The 17,342-nt window shown below is 46.6% G+C and overlaps 1 protein-coding gene across 2 annotated transcripts in view; it reads left to right on the forward strand.

Moving 5' to 3' along the window:
- Nucleotides 1-8,530: 8,530 nt before the first annotated feature.
- Nucleotides 8,531-17,342, forward strand: part of RAB33B (RAB33B, member RAS oncogene family) — a 20,180-nt gene continuing 11,368 nt past the window's right edge. The window contains exon 1 of one of the 2 annotated variants that reach the window (XM_045293545.1): nucleotides 8,531-8,825. In XM_045293545.1, the coding sequence (XP_045149480.1) occupies nucleotides 8,577-8,825 (249 nt within the window). In that variant the 5' untranslated portion in view covers nucleotides 8,531-8,576. The remainder of the gene's footprint in view (nucleotides 8,826-17,342) is intronic. The other variant, XM_004712136.2, reaches the window with a different exon arrangement.

Raw genomic sequence — 17,342 nt, forward strand, 5'->3', positions numbered from 1 at the left:
AAATTGTAGAAGCCAGTATGTAAAGGTTTATGGAAGACAGTGAGATCCCAGAATCTAGATCCCCTCTGGCCACAGTTGAGGGATGTGAACAGCCTTATAATCAGACAGAGATTATTATAAACTTGATTATGGTGGAGGGCAAGATGATACGATACCTGGTCAGCTGATCTCCCACTTGACCCATCCTAAATTTCCATTTTAAATATTTCTCGTTTGTTCCACCACAGAAATTTTCTCTCGGGTTTATTTTAGTATTGCTAGTGGTCTTTTCTTTCTTCCTTTCAGTCCTGTGTTTTAAATTATGCTTCCCAGTTTACAGAGCACAGAAGGAGCGATGCACAGAGACAATAATCAATGTAATAGCTTGTCACAGATATACAGGGGTGGGGAGGTTAAGGGGAATTGGGGAGTAAATAATGAACTGGGTGGGGGTGCACTAGAACTGATTGTGATGGTGTATATGTCACTCTTTATGAAAGCCACTTAACTTTGGAAATACATGTAGATTTTATATCAATAAAACTACTGGAAAAATGGTCTCAAACACAGAGGCAGTTCTACCGTCCTATTGGGTCACAGAGTCAGAATTGACTTGTGACCCAAGTCAACTGCAGTGAGGTTTGAGTGAGTTATGGCCCTTGGAAGTCTGTATCTATTATTTTTGCTGATTGTCAGATATAAAGGTTTAGCTTCTTGGTGCTTGGCAATGAGATCATTGCCTGACCTTGAATCTTAGAAGAGCCACTTGTTATTTCAGTGAGAGTTTACATAGAAGACTAGGCTTCCTTAACAATTTCTACACACTTATTTTAGTGGCATCAGTTATAGTCAATGGGCCAGCTTTCTCATTGTTCCGTTCTGGTTGTTCCAGTAATGCTGTCTTATGCTGCCTTACCTTCTCACCTTCAGAGGAAGCGCTGACCATGTGGTCTCATACAGATGGTTATTTTTAAAAGGAGAACAGTATCGTTGAGTTGTAATATTTATTTTCAAGTCAACTGGTGATTTTTTTAAACCCTATCTTTTATTGTGAATTAGATGGTTTACAGAGCAGATGTTTTACATTCAACAGATCAGACACATTTCATTTTGTACATTGCCGTCCCCCGGGGTAACCGCACTTATCCCACATCCTCCCTGGGTTTCCCATTTCCATCCTTCTTTCTCTCCTGTGGAACTTTGTCCTTGAGTAAATGCTGCTTCTTTGATCTCCAACAGTTGATTATTCAGAAGGGTGCTTATCTCACTAGTATTACTTGTTCCTCTTACAGACCTATTGTTGGCTGAAAATTGAGCTCAGTTCCTGATTACCTGACTAGACGGGTGACCAAAGGCCACAGTCGCAGACATTCCACTAATCAGCAGGTCTGTCTTCTTTTATGATTTTGAGTTTTGTCCAAATTTTTCTCCCAGTCTATCTAGAACCGTCTACGGTGATCCCTTTGAGAGCAGTTGGTAGTGGTAGACAGACACCATCTGGTTCTTCTGGTCGCAGGGGTCTCCATGTTCATTTGGTCTATCAATTCATTGGACTAATTGTTTCTAAGCATCTTCGATGCCCCACCTCCCCATCTGTCCTCTGAACAGGCAGAAACGAAGTTAATCCTAGATGGTTGTTCACAAGCTTTTAAAACTCGTCACTACTGACCAAAGTAGGATATAGAATATTGTCTTTGTGGACTGTTATGCTGGTTGATCACGGTGTTCTCCAAGATGTTGGACCTGAGCCCACAGGCTCAGCGACTCACTTCATTAAGGTGTTTGGCTATGTCTAAGAAGTTTTCCTAACCTTGTCCTCTGTATGCTCCACCACATCGATGCAACTATTGACAGCTAAGTGAATATATCTGTGTACAATCATGTTGTCAAACTGATCTTTGTGTGTATGCCCCCACCTTCCCTCCCACAGCCATTCAGCCTTCATGTCTAGTCAATGTGCATTATTTATTAGCTAAAAGATAACTTCAGAGCCTTGTTTCAGTTCAAGGTTTAAAAAGTGTCTCATATACTGAGCAAATAATTCAAGAAGCTGGTCTATGTGAATATCAGAAGTGTAGCCTTGAGTATGAACTTCAATTTAATGTAAAAAACAAACCAAACTCACTGCCATTGAATCGATGCCAACTCATAACGACTCTACAGGACAGGGTAGACCTGCCCCTGTGAGTTTCCGAGACTGTAACTCTTTACACAAGTAGAAGCCCCATCCTTCTCCTGCAGAATGACTCGTGGTTTTGAATTGCTGACCTTGAGGACTGCAGCCCCACTTGTAACCACACCACCACCAAAGCAAATCCAATCATCCTAAGTGGACCAATAGACAAAACCATGATAAACGGAGAACCAAATTAAAGTTGTCAAGGATTTTATTTCTTGGATCCCCAAGTGATGCTCATCGAAGTAGCAGTGACAAAGGCAAACAGGTGCTGCAGTGGGCGGGTCTGCTACACAAGACCTCTTTAAAATGTGGTAGTGCCAGGATGTCACTTTCAGGACTAGGGTGGACCTGGACTCAGCCATGGCATGTTCAGTTGTCTCAGATGTATGTGAAGGTTGGACAGTGAATGAGGAAGACCTCTGACATATTATGGCATTGGGGAGAATACTGAAGGTACTGTGGACTGCCGTAAGAACCAACCTCCCATGGAAGAAGTGCAGCTGGAATGTTCCTTAGATGTGAGAATGGGGAGACTTGATCTCACGTGCGTTGGACTTGCTATCAGGAGAGACCATTCCCTGGCAAAGGACATCATGGATGGCAACGTAGTCAGAACTGACTGTGTCACCTAACAAGAGCAAGAGACCCAGTTACCATGACTCTGCTCATAATGGTCAACATGGTAGCTGGGCACCATCTAGTTCTTCTGGTTCATGTATACTTTTTTCTTTTTTGCTCTGGATGAGTAGACACCAATAATTTCTTCTTAAATGACCTCTTGTAAGTTTCTAATGCCTCAGTCACTAAACTAGGATGTGGAACATAAGTTGTACGAACTATATTATCATTTGACCAAGTTGTTCCATGGTCTTAAGTCTTCAAACTCCAAAAACTAAATTTACTAGGTGTTTGGTATGCCTAAGATATATCCCTGTGTCCCCTATGCACAATTCTATATATGAATATATGCATGCAGACCAGGGAGCCTTGGTGGTGCAGTGGTTACACACAGGTCTGCCAACTGCAAGATTAGCAGTTTGAAACTACCTGTACCTGCAGGAGAAAGATGAGGCGTTTTATCCCGTAAAAAGGTAGTCTTGGAAACTCACTGGGGCAGTTCTACCCTTATTGGGTTACTCTGAGTCAGAATTGACTTGAGTCCAGTGAATCTGGTTCTTTTTGAGTACGCATGCACACACGCCTGGACAAGGGGGCTTTTAAAAGTTTGTGGGGAAATGGAATGAAAAGGTAATGACAAATTATCACGAACCTTGTGAAGCCCCCCCCTCATATACAAATATCAACCTATGTATACAGCTGTACATCACACACCATATTTGTTATTGTTGCTGCTATGAGCCAGCAAGTCAGTTCCGACTCACAACGACCCTCTGTACAACAGAACAAAACACCATCTAGTCCAGCGCCATCCTCACAGTTGTTCTTAGCTTGAGCCCACCGTTGCAGCTACTGTGTCAGCCCATCTCCTGGAGGGTCTTCCTCTTTTCCACTGCCCCTCTACTAAGCATCATGTCCTCCTCCTGACAACATGCCCAAAGTGCCACCCTCTAAAAATCACTCTGGCTCTGTATGGGCACGTGGATCTACCCATATACATATATGCATATATACATACATATGTAGCCAATACATTTTTTGTTGTTGTTACAAGATTATGTGCCTTCTTTCCTGAAAGTGTCCTCTTAGTGTGTCTTAGTTGCATCATTTACCTTGGCCATTTACCTCTCACCCACATTTGGTGCTATTTTTCCCAACACCCCAAATAGTCAATGTCTACTATCTAGAGAGTGAATGCCCCTTTCCCCACCCCTGCTAACTACCAATGAACACTGATCTCTGTGTATAGAGCACTTCTTACCTTTTAAAGAAAACTGTTTCATGGGCATATGCTTCACCCCTCACACCATTCCGTGGTTTCAATATATTAAAGAGGGGGCTGTATCTTGCTTTCTTCTAACAGCGGCATCAGACAGTCTCGCTCCTTTTCACGCAGCATGTCCTGTAGATTCACCCACATTACGCTCAGGGTGGAGAATGCTAGCATGAGACCATGCAGGAGGAAGGAGTTTCCCCTGCTGGTTCCTGTTTTTCCTCAGCGGGCTCCTGCAGCAGCTTCTCCAGCACCCAGCTCCTGCAATGCCTGAAGCTTTTCCTTTGCTGCCTCGGCACTGCAGATGTCGCCACTAGCACCAGGCACCAACAGTGTGGGCAGCTTTCCCAGCCCTGCTTACAGTTTTGTAGCACAGTGACTTCTGCAAGACATCTCCCCATGAACAGCTTTCTCTGACACCTGGAGGGCAGCTTTTCCGTAAGTTCCAGAAGGCGGATTTCCACCAATTTTGCCGGCATAACCATTGCAACGTCCCTGCCGCTTACTCAGGGTTCTCTCAGCCCTTAGCGCTAGTAGCTACTCTTGGAACTGACACTCCTGTAGGATTAGCTTTACTTCTTATGGAGAAAAGGTTGATGTCGGGATTTTACCTGAATTCAAAAAGCGCTTCCCATGGAAACGGCAATCAGATGAGGTAATGCATCGGAGAACTCTGCAGCACAAGACACAGCAAAGATGTCACTTTGAAGACTAAGGTGCACCTGACCTGTCACCTCATATGCAAACTCATATGCTGGAAGGAAGACTTCAGTCAGAATGGATGCCTTTGAAATTGACTGCCAGAACGACCCTGTGTGGGGTTCCGTAGAACAAACCAGAGCTGGGAAGTTCTTTAGAGGCGAGGATGGCAAGGCGGTCTCATGTACTGTGCACACGCTATCAGGAGAGAAAATGACCCCATGCCTGGTAGAGGATGAGGGAGACAGCGTAAGATTTGGGGGTTGACACAGTAGCTGCAACAATGAGCGCAAACTTCGGAAAGATTGTGAGGATGGCCCCGGACTGGCAATTTTCTGCTCTTTTATATACATAGGGTCACTATGAGTCAAAACATGCTCCACAAACCAACGCACTGTGCCGTGTAGTAAATGCGACGCATAGTGGCCCTACCCTGGAGGACAGGCTAGAACCCCCGTCGTGATTTTCTGAGCTGGTAACACTGTGCCGGAGCAGAAAGCCCCATCTTCTCCAGAGCAGTGGCTGGTGGTTTTGAACCACCACGCCATCAAGGCTTACTCAGTAGCAGGCCAAAATCCAGCATTCTATTTGTGTATTTTATTCACTACAGATTTCCTGTGGCTTACTTAATTCTTCGTGGGGTAGTCAGAAAGCCCCACCTCACAGCCACTAGCCAGTGCTGAGGACATAGTTAACATGACGTCACCCTTCAATGACTCGCTTTGCAAAGACGACTCGAGCAATTCTGAGACTCGGCAATATGCAATATTAGCAATTTACTGCCTGTGGTGGTTGGTCGCCATCAAGTGGACTCCAACTCAATGCCCTTCTGTGTGACAGACCCAAGAGTCTAATTTGACCCAGAGGCTGTTCTTGGCTGCCATCATCTTCGTTGTTGTTGTTTGACTTCTTTGTGTGTGCGATTTCCGTGAAAATTCACAGAACAATTAGTTTTCATCAATTCATACCCATTTTGCTTTGTAGCATTGATCATAGTCCCCACTGGGCAAGAACACTTTTCCCACTCCCTGTCTATCCTGCCCACTTCCTTCCTATCAGTAAGCTTTATCCCTGGGTACATGCTTCCCCTTTCCATCTCCTGTGGTTGATCGTTAGCTCTAATCCATGGGAGCAGATCCCCAGCTTTCTCCCACAGAACCAAGGGGTGGGTTCGACTCCCAACCTTTCTTTAGCAGCCAAGCACTTAATCTTTGCCCTCGGGCTTTTGAAATGACTGCTTGGATACTACGATGAAAGTCCTTGCTCTGTCCACTCCTTTTATGAGGTTGGGGATTACTGTTAAAGCAATCTGGTAGAAGACTGGGTGACCAAAACCATGTGTCTCTGAGTAACTGACAGTGTCTTTAACAGAAAGGTGATTTTATCAAGTGGGATGGAAAGCCAACAAGAACTGAGAGAAGAGCCCTGAAGAAGCCTTGGAGGGTCCATTCACTCTCAGATGGTATTTGGCAAAGTCTAGAGACCTTTCTGATTGCCATAAACAGGAGTGGAGGGGGCTGCTCCTGGCACCTAGTGGGCTAGCAGCCAGGGATGTTACACAGTGTAGTTCCCATGACAAAGTATTAATACCTCGTTGAAAAAGTCTTAGTCCAGAGATTGAATGAAAAGCCCAATGTAAGCAGGACGGGAACTCTCTTCTGCCTCTGTGCCCAGGCTTTCACTTCAGTAAGCTATCAGAGAGCGGTTCCATGGCCAGACCTGCTTTAAACATGGTCTTTGCCACAGGGTAGAAGCACGAGGGCTAACACGGTGGCACCTCTGCATTAAACCAAAGCTAAAAATGAGTTTATTTTGTATATCAGTTCATCTCTTGTAGTATTCTACATCTCTAATATCCCTTCAGTTCTTTTTCTCCCAACCCTAAACAATGTATAATTTTCCAGTTTAAGTTACGACGATAAAGGAGTGAAAAGGACGGTCTCTCCCAAGCTAGATAAGCTTAGTGCTACAGAAAAGGCTGTATGGTTCCTGCAGATCAAGTGGTCAGGGCAGCACTAAGTAGTGAAGGAGTCATCCAGAAAAAAAGGGGGGCTCAGAAAATCGGGCTGTATAAGCCCTCCACTCTTCCCCACAGCAGAATCTCCTCCAAGCAGCAGTGAGGGAAGTTCTCAGGTTATTCAGCTTCTGAGAGGGGGACCCATGCTTCAGTCACACGAAGAGTCTTTCTACTCGCAAGCTAAAAATCCGAAATTTCTCTTAACAATGTCAAGTAACTACAGTGATTTTTCAAGTGGTGCCAAACCGTGTCTAACTGATACAGGGTTCACACTGACAACGCTTAAACAAAGAAACTCTTCACTCCACTCATGGATTCATCATTTGCTGAGTCACAATGAACTTCCAGCCAAGAGCCGGTAGTTGGCAATCGAGATAGGACACCACATATATCTCAAAAAACGTGAACCACAAAAGGCAGTATTCAAAGATGTGTAAAGATCCAAGGGAGCCATACTCCCCAAAGTACCACAAAGCCAAATTACAGCAAAGTACACCCTGAGCTGGAGTGATCGGGGAGAGCTTCAGAGAAAGGGGTCTTCTGACATAGGATGTGAAGAACAGCTAGGATGTGGATAAATACCCTCTGATTGTAAAACAGCAAGAACAAAACCAAGCTCACTGCCATTGGGGAGTCAATGGGACGGCACACAGAGTAGAATCGCCCTTTGGGGCTTGGAGGATGTAAATCTTTTCGGGAGTCAGAAGCCTCATCTTTCGTGGATCTGCTAGTGAGTCAGCTGCTGCAGCCCATGAGGAACCCACTCCGTCACTAGGGCTTCTCTTTCCCGTAGTGAGCCTAAAAAAACTGCCTTTAGTCATACTGAACGGGAGAGCCATTACCTGATATTTAACTGTACAGCCACCGAGCCATCACTAGGGCACAATACGTTTAATTACCAACAGAGGCCATTTCGTAACAACGCCTGGGGCCAATGCCCTAAGGGGCCCATGTGTGACCAGCTCTTGGGCCGGGGGCATTAGGCCTGGGTCCCAGGTCTGGATATCCACGGAGCACCAGGCGTCCAGCTATCGCCTGCTCACCGACTCAAAGCAGCCGCAGAGCTGAAGGCAGCAAAGTTCGGCGGCGCCCGAAGCCCACCTCCTAGTGCATGCACCCCTTCGCCCGGCGGGTTCCAGGCAGCGACGCGCGATCCAGTCCGTCCAGTTCTGGCCGCCGCTCCAATTCCCCGCAGGAGGCAGGGCACGCGGCCGATGATCCCGCAGTCCCTTTCCGAGGCAGGGGGGCCGGGCCCCACAAGAAGCAGCCCCACCGACACGGCTGCCACGGACTTGACCCAGCGCCAGCACCCCCAGACCACGCCCCCGAACGAGGCAGCTTCCGGGACCTCTCGCGAGAGCGTGTCTGCCGGGACCTTCAGCCCCAGCAGCTGCCAGTCTCGCCCCGCCCCCGAAGTCCTGAGGCGGCTTCCTTTAGCGGGTGGGAGCCTAGGACGTGGCGGGGACCGGCCAGCTAGGGGGCTGGGCCTAGGTCGCTTTGTTCGGCCGCCCTGCGCCGCCGCAGTCCGCCTCTGGACGGCCCTTCACTGTCGCCGGCAGACCGGCATTCGCCCGAGCGTCATAAGAGTGGCGCGGCCGGCGGGAAGGGCGGGCGTAGTGGGGCGGTGGGCCCCGCCCACGCGGGGGCGTGGCCGGCGCGGTGCGCACGCGCGCTGCCCGCGTGGAAGGCGGTGGCTCCCGGGATGTTGCGCGGCCGGGTGGGCGGGCGCGGCGCGCTCGTTCCGGGTGGCGTAATTTCCCCGTTCGTCTGTGTCTCCTTGCCTCCGCCTCAGTTTGGGGCGGGCGGGGAGCATGGCTTCCGAGATGGAGTCATCGCTGGAGGCAAGCTTCTCGTCCAGCGACGTGCTGCCGGGGACTTCAGGGTTTTTGTCTCCGGCCCGTTCCCGTATCTTCAAGATTATCGTGATCGGTGACTCCAATGTGGGCAAGACGTGCCTGACCTTCCGCTTTTGCGCTGGCCGTTTCCCGGACCGCACCGAGGCCACTATCGGGGTGGATTTCCGAGAACGAGCGGTGGAGATAGATGGCGAGCGCATCAAGGTGAGCGGAGGGAGGCCTGTCAGGCAGGAAGCAAGCCCCGGGATGACAAGGGTCCCAAGCCTACCTTGGCCTCAATCGTTTTCCCTCGTGCTGATGTGGAGGCTGGAGTTGGGGGTCGTCAACATTTGGATATGGCAAACTTCTAAGACAGTATTCCTAAAAGTGTCTGCGATTTACCTAGGGACATTGTTTTTAAGAAATGCAGATTCCGATGTATCCAGCTTCTGGGGGTTGCAAATACAGTCGTAACCTGGGTGGAGGGGCTCTCCTCGAACTCAATGGCTGTCTTAACGTGTTTCCAGTCAGTGGAGTCAGACCGCAAGAAAAAGAATGCGATTTCTCGAACCTGGAAAATCCCTTTAATAACTTAGTTTAATTATTAAGAATTCTTTTGAGCACAGCCCTGTCTCCTGTGGATGTAAACCTCTTGCCTCTGAGGAGTGACCTAAGTTGCTGTTCTCTTGCATACAGTTTGAGAAAAGTCTGTTTCTCAGTGGAAACATCTCTATGTGACAGCTGTCAAGAGTACAATCTTTGGGTTCCACGTCATATTCTTCCCACAACTTTCCCTCCTTTGAAGTTTTTATTGGTGGCTTCTAAGACTGGGGACACCAAATCATAGTAGAGAAAGTAATAGGCCCAATGGCCAAAGTTGGAATGGTAAGGGCCTCATTGGACAATGAGAATCAAAGAGAGGGTTTCGATGGTGTAAACACACCTAATTGTTCCAAGCTACCACAAGCCCCTCAAACACTATCGAGTCCCATACTATGAAGCATATCAGACCCAGGGAATCCAGGACAGATGAACCCCTCAGGACCAGTTGTGAGAGTGGTGCTACCGGGAGGGTGGAGGGAGGGTGGGGTGGAAAGGGGGGAACGATTACAAGGATCTACATATAACACCCTCCCTGGGGGACGGACAACAGAAAAGTGGGTGAAGGGACATGTCGGATAGTGTAAGTCATGACAAAATAATAATTTATAAATTATCAAAGGTTCATGAGGGAGTGGTGGGGAAGGAGGTGGAAAATGAGCTGATACCAAGGGCTCAAGTAAAAAGCAAATGTTTTGAGAATGAGGGCAACACATGTACAAATGTGCTTGACACAATGGATGTATGTATGGATTGTGATAAGAGTTGTACGAGCCCCCAATAAAATGATTTAAAAAACCCCAAAACATATCAGCCTCAGGAATTGGCTGGCCTGCTTTATATTTTCCTTCCCTTTCACTCCCGGGTAGGGCATTCATCTTTATTAGGTGTGCTACTTCACTCCCACCTGCACCTTCTTTAGGCAAGAATGATTTAATTTTTAGCTCTGTAACCCCTATCACCCCCATCAAGAGGTTTTGTAGCTAATGGTGGCAAAGAAGAAATTACCAGTTGCTGTGCAGTGTTTGTGTGTCAAGAGTAGAGCCATGCACTGTTAGGCCGGATTGACTAGAGAAACAAATCTAGGGACACTCATATTTATATAAAAAAGAGTTTTATATCAAAGATCAATTGTATATTAAGAAAACATCCCAGTCCAGTCCAGATCAATTCCATAAGTCCAATATTAGCCCATACGTCCAATACTAGTCCATAGCTCCCTCATCAGTCTCACACAGCCACATGCAATGATGCAAAATGCAGGAAGATCACAGGTTGGTAGGTGTGATGTCTTGTGGATCCAATGGCTGTGGAAGCATCACAGGCTGCCATCAGCTTTGCTCGAAATGGCTCTTCCAACAGGAAGGTGAAGCAGAGAGTGCTCTTACAGGTCTCAGCAAGACACCGTATGGCTTTTCAACAGGAAGCTGAAGACACAGTGAGAGGAAGTTTCTAGAATCCTCATGAGATGACCATGCCCATCAGGCTGTGACCTGATAGGGTAGATTCCACCCCATTCACTCTTAATACGCTTAAGTTGACATGAGATGATGGAACTACCACAGTAGGGCTTTCAGTGGCCAATTTTTGGAAATAGATCACCAGGTCTTTAAGCAGCTGGTACAAATGTTAACCATTTGTACTACCCAGGGATCCCAAAGGAGAAATAAAACCAATCCTTCTATGTACCTTTCTTCAGGAAAAGTAGCCCAGACAAGTCAGTAACAATTCTTTGGGTGCACTGTATTAAGGAGTTAAGACATTTTTTTTTACGTTAAAGAGAAAGAAATAGAAGAGGCTGGAAATTTTTGCACTAGAATTAGGCTGGGCCAGAAAACCTGTGGAGGAGGGGGAAAAATGGGAGTTAGGAGGTTTAGAGGGAGCTTAGATTGACAGAAACAGGTGTTCTTAGTGAAACTGCAGTGGGACCTTATTGACCTGGGTTCAAATGTAAACCTATGGAAAGTATAGGCTTGGTGGGGTGGAGGGGCAGCAAGGAAGAGAGGACCCTGGACAAGATGGATCGGCTCAGTGACTGCAACAGTGAGCTCAATGGGCATCAAAATGTTCTCGAGGATGGTGCAGGACCAGGCAGTGTTTCATTCTGGTGTATATCGGGTTGCTTGCTATGTGTTGGAACCGCCTCCACCACACCTGACAACAACAATACACATCTTTAGTAGGGTGACCAACGTTGGGGTTGTTCCTCTTTTAAAACTGAAGTTCCACATCCCCCAATCCCCCTTATTCTCGTGAAAACCAAGACAGTTGGCCCCCCTACTGCTTAAGCAAGCCTCTTAATCTTTCAGTCTTTTTTTTCTTCTGAAAAATTGGGATAATGATACCTTCTCTGGCCAGTGTGGGGCTTAGATGTGAACGTATAGGAAACACCTGGCACAGAGCTGGTACGTTGGGACATTCTTTGCCCGCCTTAGTGGTTAGATCATCATGGCTCGTCCTCATTGGTACTATCAAGGGCCACCTGCGTGTCTGAAAAATTGAGCACTGATGGGCGGAGGGTATACACACACAGAGAAGGCGAAAGCATTCCCAATGAGCGGGACCAGGAAGTTCTGAAACAAAACAGCGTAAAATGACAGAGGTGAAAGGAGTTCAGGGTTTTCTGTTTCCCCTCTGCTTGTTCCCAAGCTGCCATATGTACACAAAGATGAGTCAGGTGCAAATTGGCTGGTATAAACTATTCATGTACCTGGGCTGGTAACCAAAAGGTTGGAAGTTCAAGTTCAAGTCCACCCCAGAAGAAAGGCCTGGTGATCTATTTCCAAAGCAGCAGACATTGAGAACTCTTGTAGAACAGAGTTCTGTATCACTGTGAGTCAGGATGGACTAAATGGAAATGTCTTCCTTTTGATTTTTGTAAAATAGAAGATGTATCCATTGTGCAGAGTTGAGCGCTTAACTACTGGTGTGAGTGCCAACAGGCAGTGATAGGTAAACCAGGGCCACAGGTGTGATGTGTGCGGTAGTACAGAATTCTTTGTCTGGTTGAGAGGAGTAAGGAGAAAACTTGGTTGTTTGGGGATTACTATCTGTTCCCCCCACCCTCCCCAAATGAAGCACATGTATGTCAGAATCGTTGTACTTAAATCTCATGATTTCTGTGTGTATGGACATGTTACGTTACAAAAGCATGTTGTCGTCGTCGTGCCACCTACTCACCCCCCCCCCCCACTCTAGCCTTATCTGTCGTTTTGATGAATGGCTAGATGGCAGCTGGATTTGGCTCTGTTGATTTGGACTTGGCCTCTGAGATTTTCTGTCTTCTTCCTGAAACCCTAATCATTAATTTGTGCCCCCATGCAAAAATGGCATCCCTGACCTCTGTTTTCCCTATTGCCACAGGCAGAGGTCAGACAGGCCTCCACCCTTCATCCTTCTCGAACTATCCTGACACCGACCACTTCTCCCCTGGTACTCCTATGCTGGTTCGGCCATCCACACAGAACCTGCAGACAACACAATGCTCACAATTCTGGGGGTTTATGAGGAGCACTTCCCTGGAGAAGGACATCCTGCTTGGTAAATGGAGGGACAGAGGAAAAGAGGAAGGCCCTTAATGAGCTGGGTTGACACAGTGGCTGCAACAGTGGCTCAGGTGTGGGAACAATGGGGAGGGTGGCACAGGACCCTACGGTGGTGTGTTCTGTGGTGTATAGGGTCACTGTCGGTCGGAACTGACTCAGTGGCACCTGACAACAACAGCAACAGTGTTAGGGAAGTTAACAGGTTACAAGTCAGGGTTAGGAAACAGTAAGGATACAGTTATTGGTCCATAGCAACACTTCTCAAACCAGCAGTCAGGTTTCTCGTAGGTCCTCAGCCTCTCAGGCGCACAGCTAGCTCCATGGCCTCTGCCCCTGTAGACCAGAAAGCCAACTGCTGCTTGTCTCATAGTCTTGGCGCTGCTTGTCTGTTCTGTCTCATAACCTCTGTGCCTCAGTTTCTGGTCTTGGCCTGGTTCCCGTGCTCCGGCCCATGGTCTCTGTGCTGAGCCGCTGGTGCCTCCACCACGTCAATTCGAGATCTGGAGCATGCTCCATTGGTGCTCTTCTCTGATTGCCCTGGGACTCCTGCATTCCGCTCCTGCATTTCCACTCTTCTAGGAGGTGTGTTTTTTGTCTTTCAGCAGACCAGGCGATGATTTGGTCCACACCCTCCAGTAGGGGGAAGGCCCAGCATCCCCGTAACCCTGCTCATTTGCACAGCAGAGAGCTCCCTCCAAAGTGGAATCAGCACCACGAGAACAGAGGCTAGACGAGAACAGAGGCTAGACGAGAACAGAGGCTAGACGAGGCTAGACGCTACAACACATCAAAGAGGGGATGATTGCCGAAGGGACATAACAATGGACTAGTTGCTCACAGCTCACTGCATCAACTTGATTCCAACTCACTGCGACCCTTTAGGACAGGGTAGAACTGCCCTGTGGTTTTCCGAGATGGCAACTCTTTACAGGAATAGAAAGCCTGGTACTTCTCTTGTGGAGTGTCTGAAGGTCTCACACTCCGCCGTACTACCCACTCTGCCACCAGGGTTCCTTACTTGACTATCTCACGCCAACTTGATGATTTGAAGCTTTGTGTGTATGTGTATGTGTATGTGTATGTGGTGTAAAACAGTATAGTTTAAGTCAAAGTCTGTCAGCGCTGTGTTACTTGAATAATGAAATGACATTTTAGACCTTCTCATTTGTCGATGAAACTGATTTTGTGTTACAGTGTATTTATAGCAGTGGGTTGGTCATTTCTCAGAAAGCCTACTCGATAGCAATGCCCTTCATTTGCTGCTAAGCCCTCTCTATAGAGTTGCTCCTTGACAGCCTGGGTTTGATCTGTGCACGTCCATTGAAAGGGGGAGAGTTTTTCCAACACCACGCCATGCCAACCAGTTCCACGAGAGCAGTGTCTCTCTAGGAAATGGGATCTCGCAGTAAAAAGGGACCTCGTGGTCCTCAAGGTTTTTCACTCTGCTTACTGCCGCTCCATAAACCTGAGTGACACCACGGGACCCACGCCAAGGGCCACGGGTGACACTAGAAGTGCTCCCAAGAAGGAAGGAACGTCAGGACGTTGCAAGAGAAAGTTCTGAATGGCTCGACCACATCATGGATAGAGGTCTGCCGCTGTAGGTGCCCTCCACTTCAAGTTTATTGGATCCAGCGTGAGGACCAGTGTAAAAAAGAAAAGGAAGATTGTGGAGCTGTCATGGATGTTAAGCCAGAAGGCATGACAACCTGGCACTTTGCGTGGAATACCTTTTTATCTTGCACTGACAATACAGCATTTATGTGGGTGCTATCTTTAATGCATAGAGCATACAAAATAAATGCTGCTCACCTGTTTGTGTTATCAGGAAGGCTTCTGGTCAAAAGTAGGCTATCGTAGTTAGGTTTATGGGGAGTCAAAAGTTAACATGGATTTTTTTTTACCGGTTGGAGAGCTCATTGTATTTGCACTTGAAAGAGGAAAATCTTGTTTTCAGGGTTTTGTATGCTGAATACAAGATATAAATGCCTTTGAATGTAAAACTAAACCACCTGAGTTAGTTTATTGTGCCAACCTGGCTGATAAACACGTGGGGTTAATTGAAGGGTGGAGAGAGAAATGGCTCAGTGAGCCTCGCCTTTCTAGTTCTTGGGTCTCTTGCTTTCTGATGATTGGAGCAGGATGCAGCTGCCTTAGCCAGGTCCCTGCTTTAACTGGCAAGGCTCACTTCCTGCAAGACATCCCTGAGGAGAAGCCACATGGACCCATCCTGATGCAGCCCTGGGTGCTGGAGCAGCCGTGTGGAGACCCCTGCCAGTGCCGAGATGCTTACACATTCACTGACTCAGCTTTCCTCCTGCAGTTGGCATCATAGTGTGTGTTTTGTGAGGTGGAGGAGGACTTTGTGGACTGGAATTGGACATAAAGGTTAATGGGTTAATGTTGGACTTGTAGGCTTGGGCAGCACTGGGTTGGGATGTTTTCTTGATGTGCACTTAACCTTTATATGAAACTCTCTCTTATACATGAGTTTCTGTGGATTTGTTTCTCTAAAGTACCCAGACTAACATACCACCTAACTAATCCGTTTGCTCCTACCTTGTGTGTGCACCCCCATTGTGGGGGGCTGGGTTCTTTTCAGAGGGAACATTTGGCAGTGGCCACTCAGGAATGGAATCCCTTAAAGCCGGCTGCATTTAGACCATCCTCCCTGCAGGACTCAGTACTTCCTATTTGAATATTCCTGGTAGCTTACCGTGTGGAGATGTACAATCAGAATGTTGCCATGTTGATAAAACCTGTTGCTGTGAACTTGCTTCTGACTCATAGTGACCTTGAATGTAAGAGTAGGAAACTGCTGAAGGGTTATTCAGGGCCTGGTTGTTCAGAAGTAGAGCACCTCACTTTTCTTCCACATGCCCTCTGGGTAGGCTTGAACCTCCAACCTTTCAGTGAGCCAATCATGTTACTTCTTTGTACTACCTATATAAAAATTTTTAAAAAACCCAACTCCCTGCTATCGAGTCAATGCCGACTTGATGTCAACTCATAGGGACCGTAGGGCAGGATAGAACTGCTGCTGTGGATTCCTGAGACTAACTTTTTTTTTTTTTAAATACAGCTTTCTTTGATGTCAGAACAGCCTCCAGTAATCAAAAGAAATGGAAAGCACCAGCATAAAGCATTGTTAATTCTAATATATACAATTGACATTTTTTTCAAATGTGCAGAAGACATGAGTGATTTAGCAAATATTTCTGGAAGCAGGCTAACTTTTGATAATATGACAGTACACTACACTACCATATTTGAGACTGTAACTCTTGACAGGAGTGGGAAGCCCTCTCCTGATGCTGAGCCGCCACTGGTAGTTTCCAGCTCTAGCCCAGCACGTACCCACTATGCCACCAGGCCGCCAAGTTGGAAGCAGTCATTAAGGGGAAATGATCAGGACCTCTTAGTAAATCAAATATACAATAGATAATTGCGGAAGACAGTTTGTTATGCAAAAATAATTATGAAATAGTTCTGGGGATGTTCAAACCCTACCACCTGCTCCGTGGGAGGAAAATGAGGCTCTCAGCACCTGTAAAGATTGACGGCCTGGGAAACCCTATATTGGGTTGCTCCGAGTCTGAATCAACTGGATGGCAGTGGGTTTGATTTTGCTTTGGGTGGTACATATTTCCATAATGAGTCTTGGTGGCACTGTTGGGTATAAGCATTTAGACTGCTGTCCACGAGGTTGGTGGTTCAAACTTGCCCATTGCTCTGCAAGAGGAAGGGGGGCTATCTGCTCCTGTAAGACTGAAAGCTTCAGAATCCACATCTTAGTCCAAATCAACTCAATGGCAGTAGTGGTGGTGCAATGGCCCTTCAGTCACGCTTCAAGCCTGGAAATGAACTCACTCCGCAGGCCAATTTTCAGCCAAACAATAGAGGTCTATTTAGTGAGCCATGAGGAGGTGAGCCCTGCCCAGTGTAATCAACCATTTGAGGTCAGAGGGCAGTATTTATTCAGGACAGAGTTGAGAAGTCAGGCAGAGGTAGCAAAGAAGGAGGTTTGGAAGAGGGAAACACAGGGAGGAAATGGAATAAGGATGTCACATTGTGGGGATTGCAGTCCATGACATGAAACAAAATGTGTATGAATTGTTAAGTGTAAATTTCCCCAATTTATCATAGTAAAGTTTCTTTTTTAATTTTAAGTGTTAGAGACCTAGATGGATGATTTGTTGAGAAATGATAGCATCACATTTTGATGTTTTTGGTTTAATAACGGTTTCTCTGATTTTCTAGCATTTCTTTTTGACTTATACTCTGGTACATTTAGATTTTTTTGAGGAACTACAATACTCTTTTCCAAAGTAGTTTTATATTTGTTCAAACATTGATGGGAATTCCAAATTTTCCAAATCCTAAGCAACACGTTATTGTTCACCTTCTCTATTCTAGACATTCTGTCCAGTATAAAGAGGTATCTCATTATGATTTGGGTTTGGATATCCCTGCTAATGAGGTTGACCATCTTTTCTTTTCTTTTTTTAAAAAAATTATTTTATTAGGGGCTCATACAACTCTTATCACAATCCATACATACATCAGTTGTGTAAAGTACATTTGTACATTCATTGCC

Source organism: Echinops telfairi, unplaced genomic scaffold, assembly GCF_000313985.2.
Source record: "Echinops telfairi isolate 266 unplaced genomic scaffold, ASM31398v2 ScPeMD7_2186;HRSCAF=2738, whole genome shotgun sequence".
Lineage (NCBI taxonomy): Eukaryota > Metazoa > Chordata > Mammalia > Afrosoricida > Tenrecidae > Echinops > Echinops telfairi.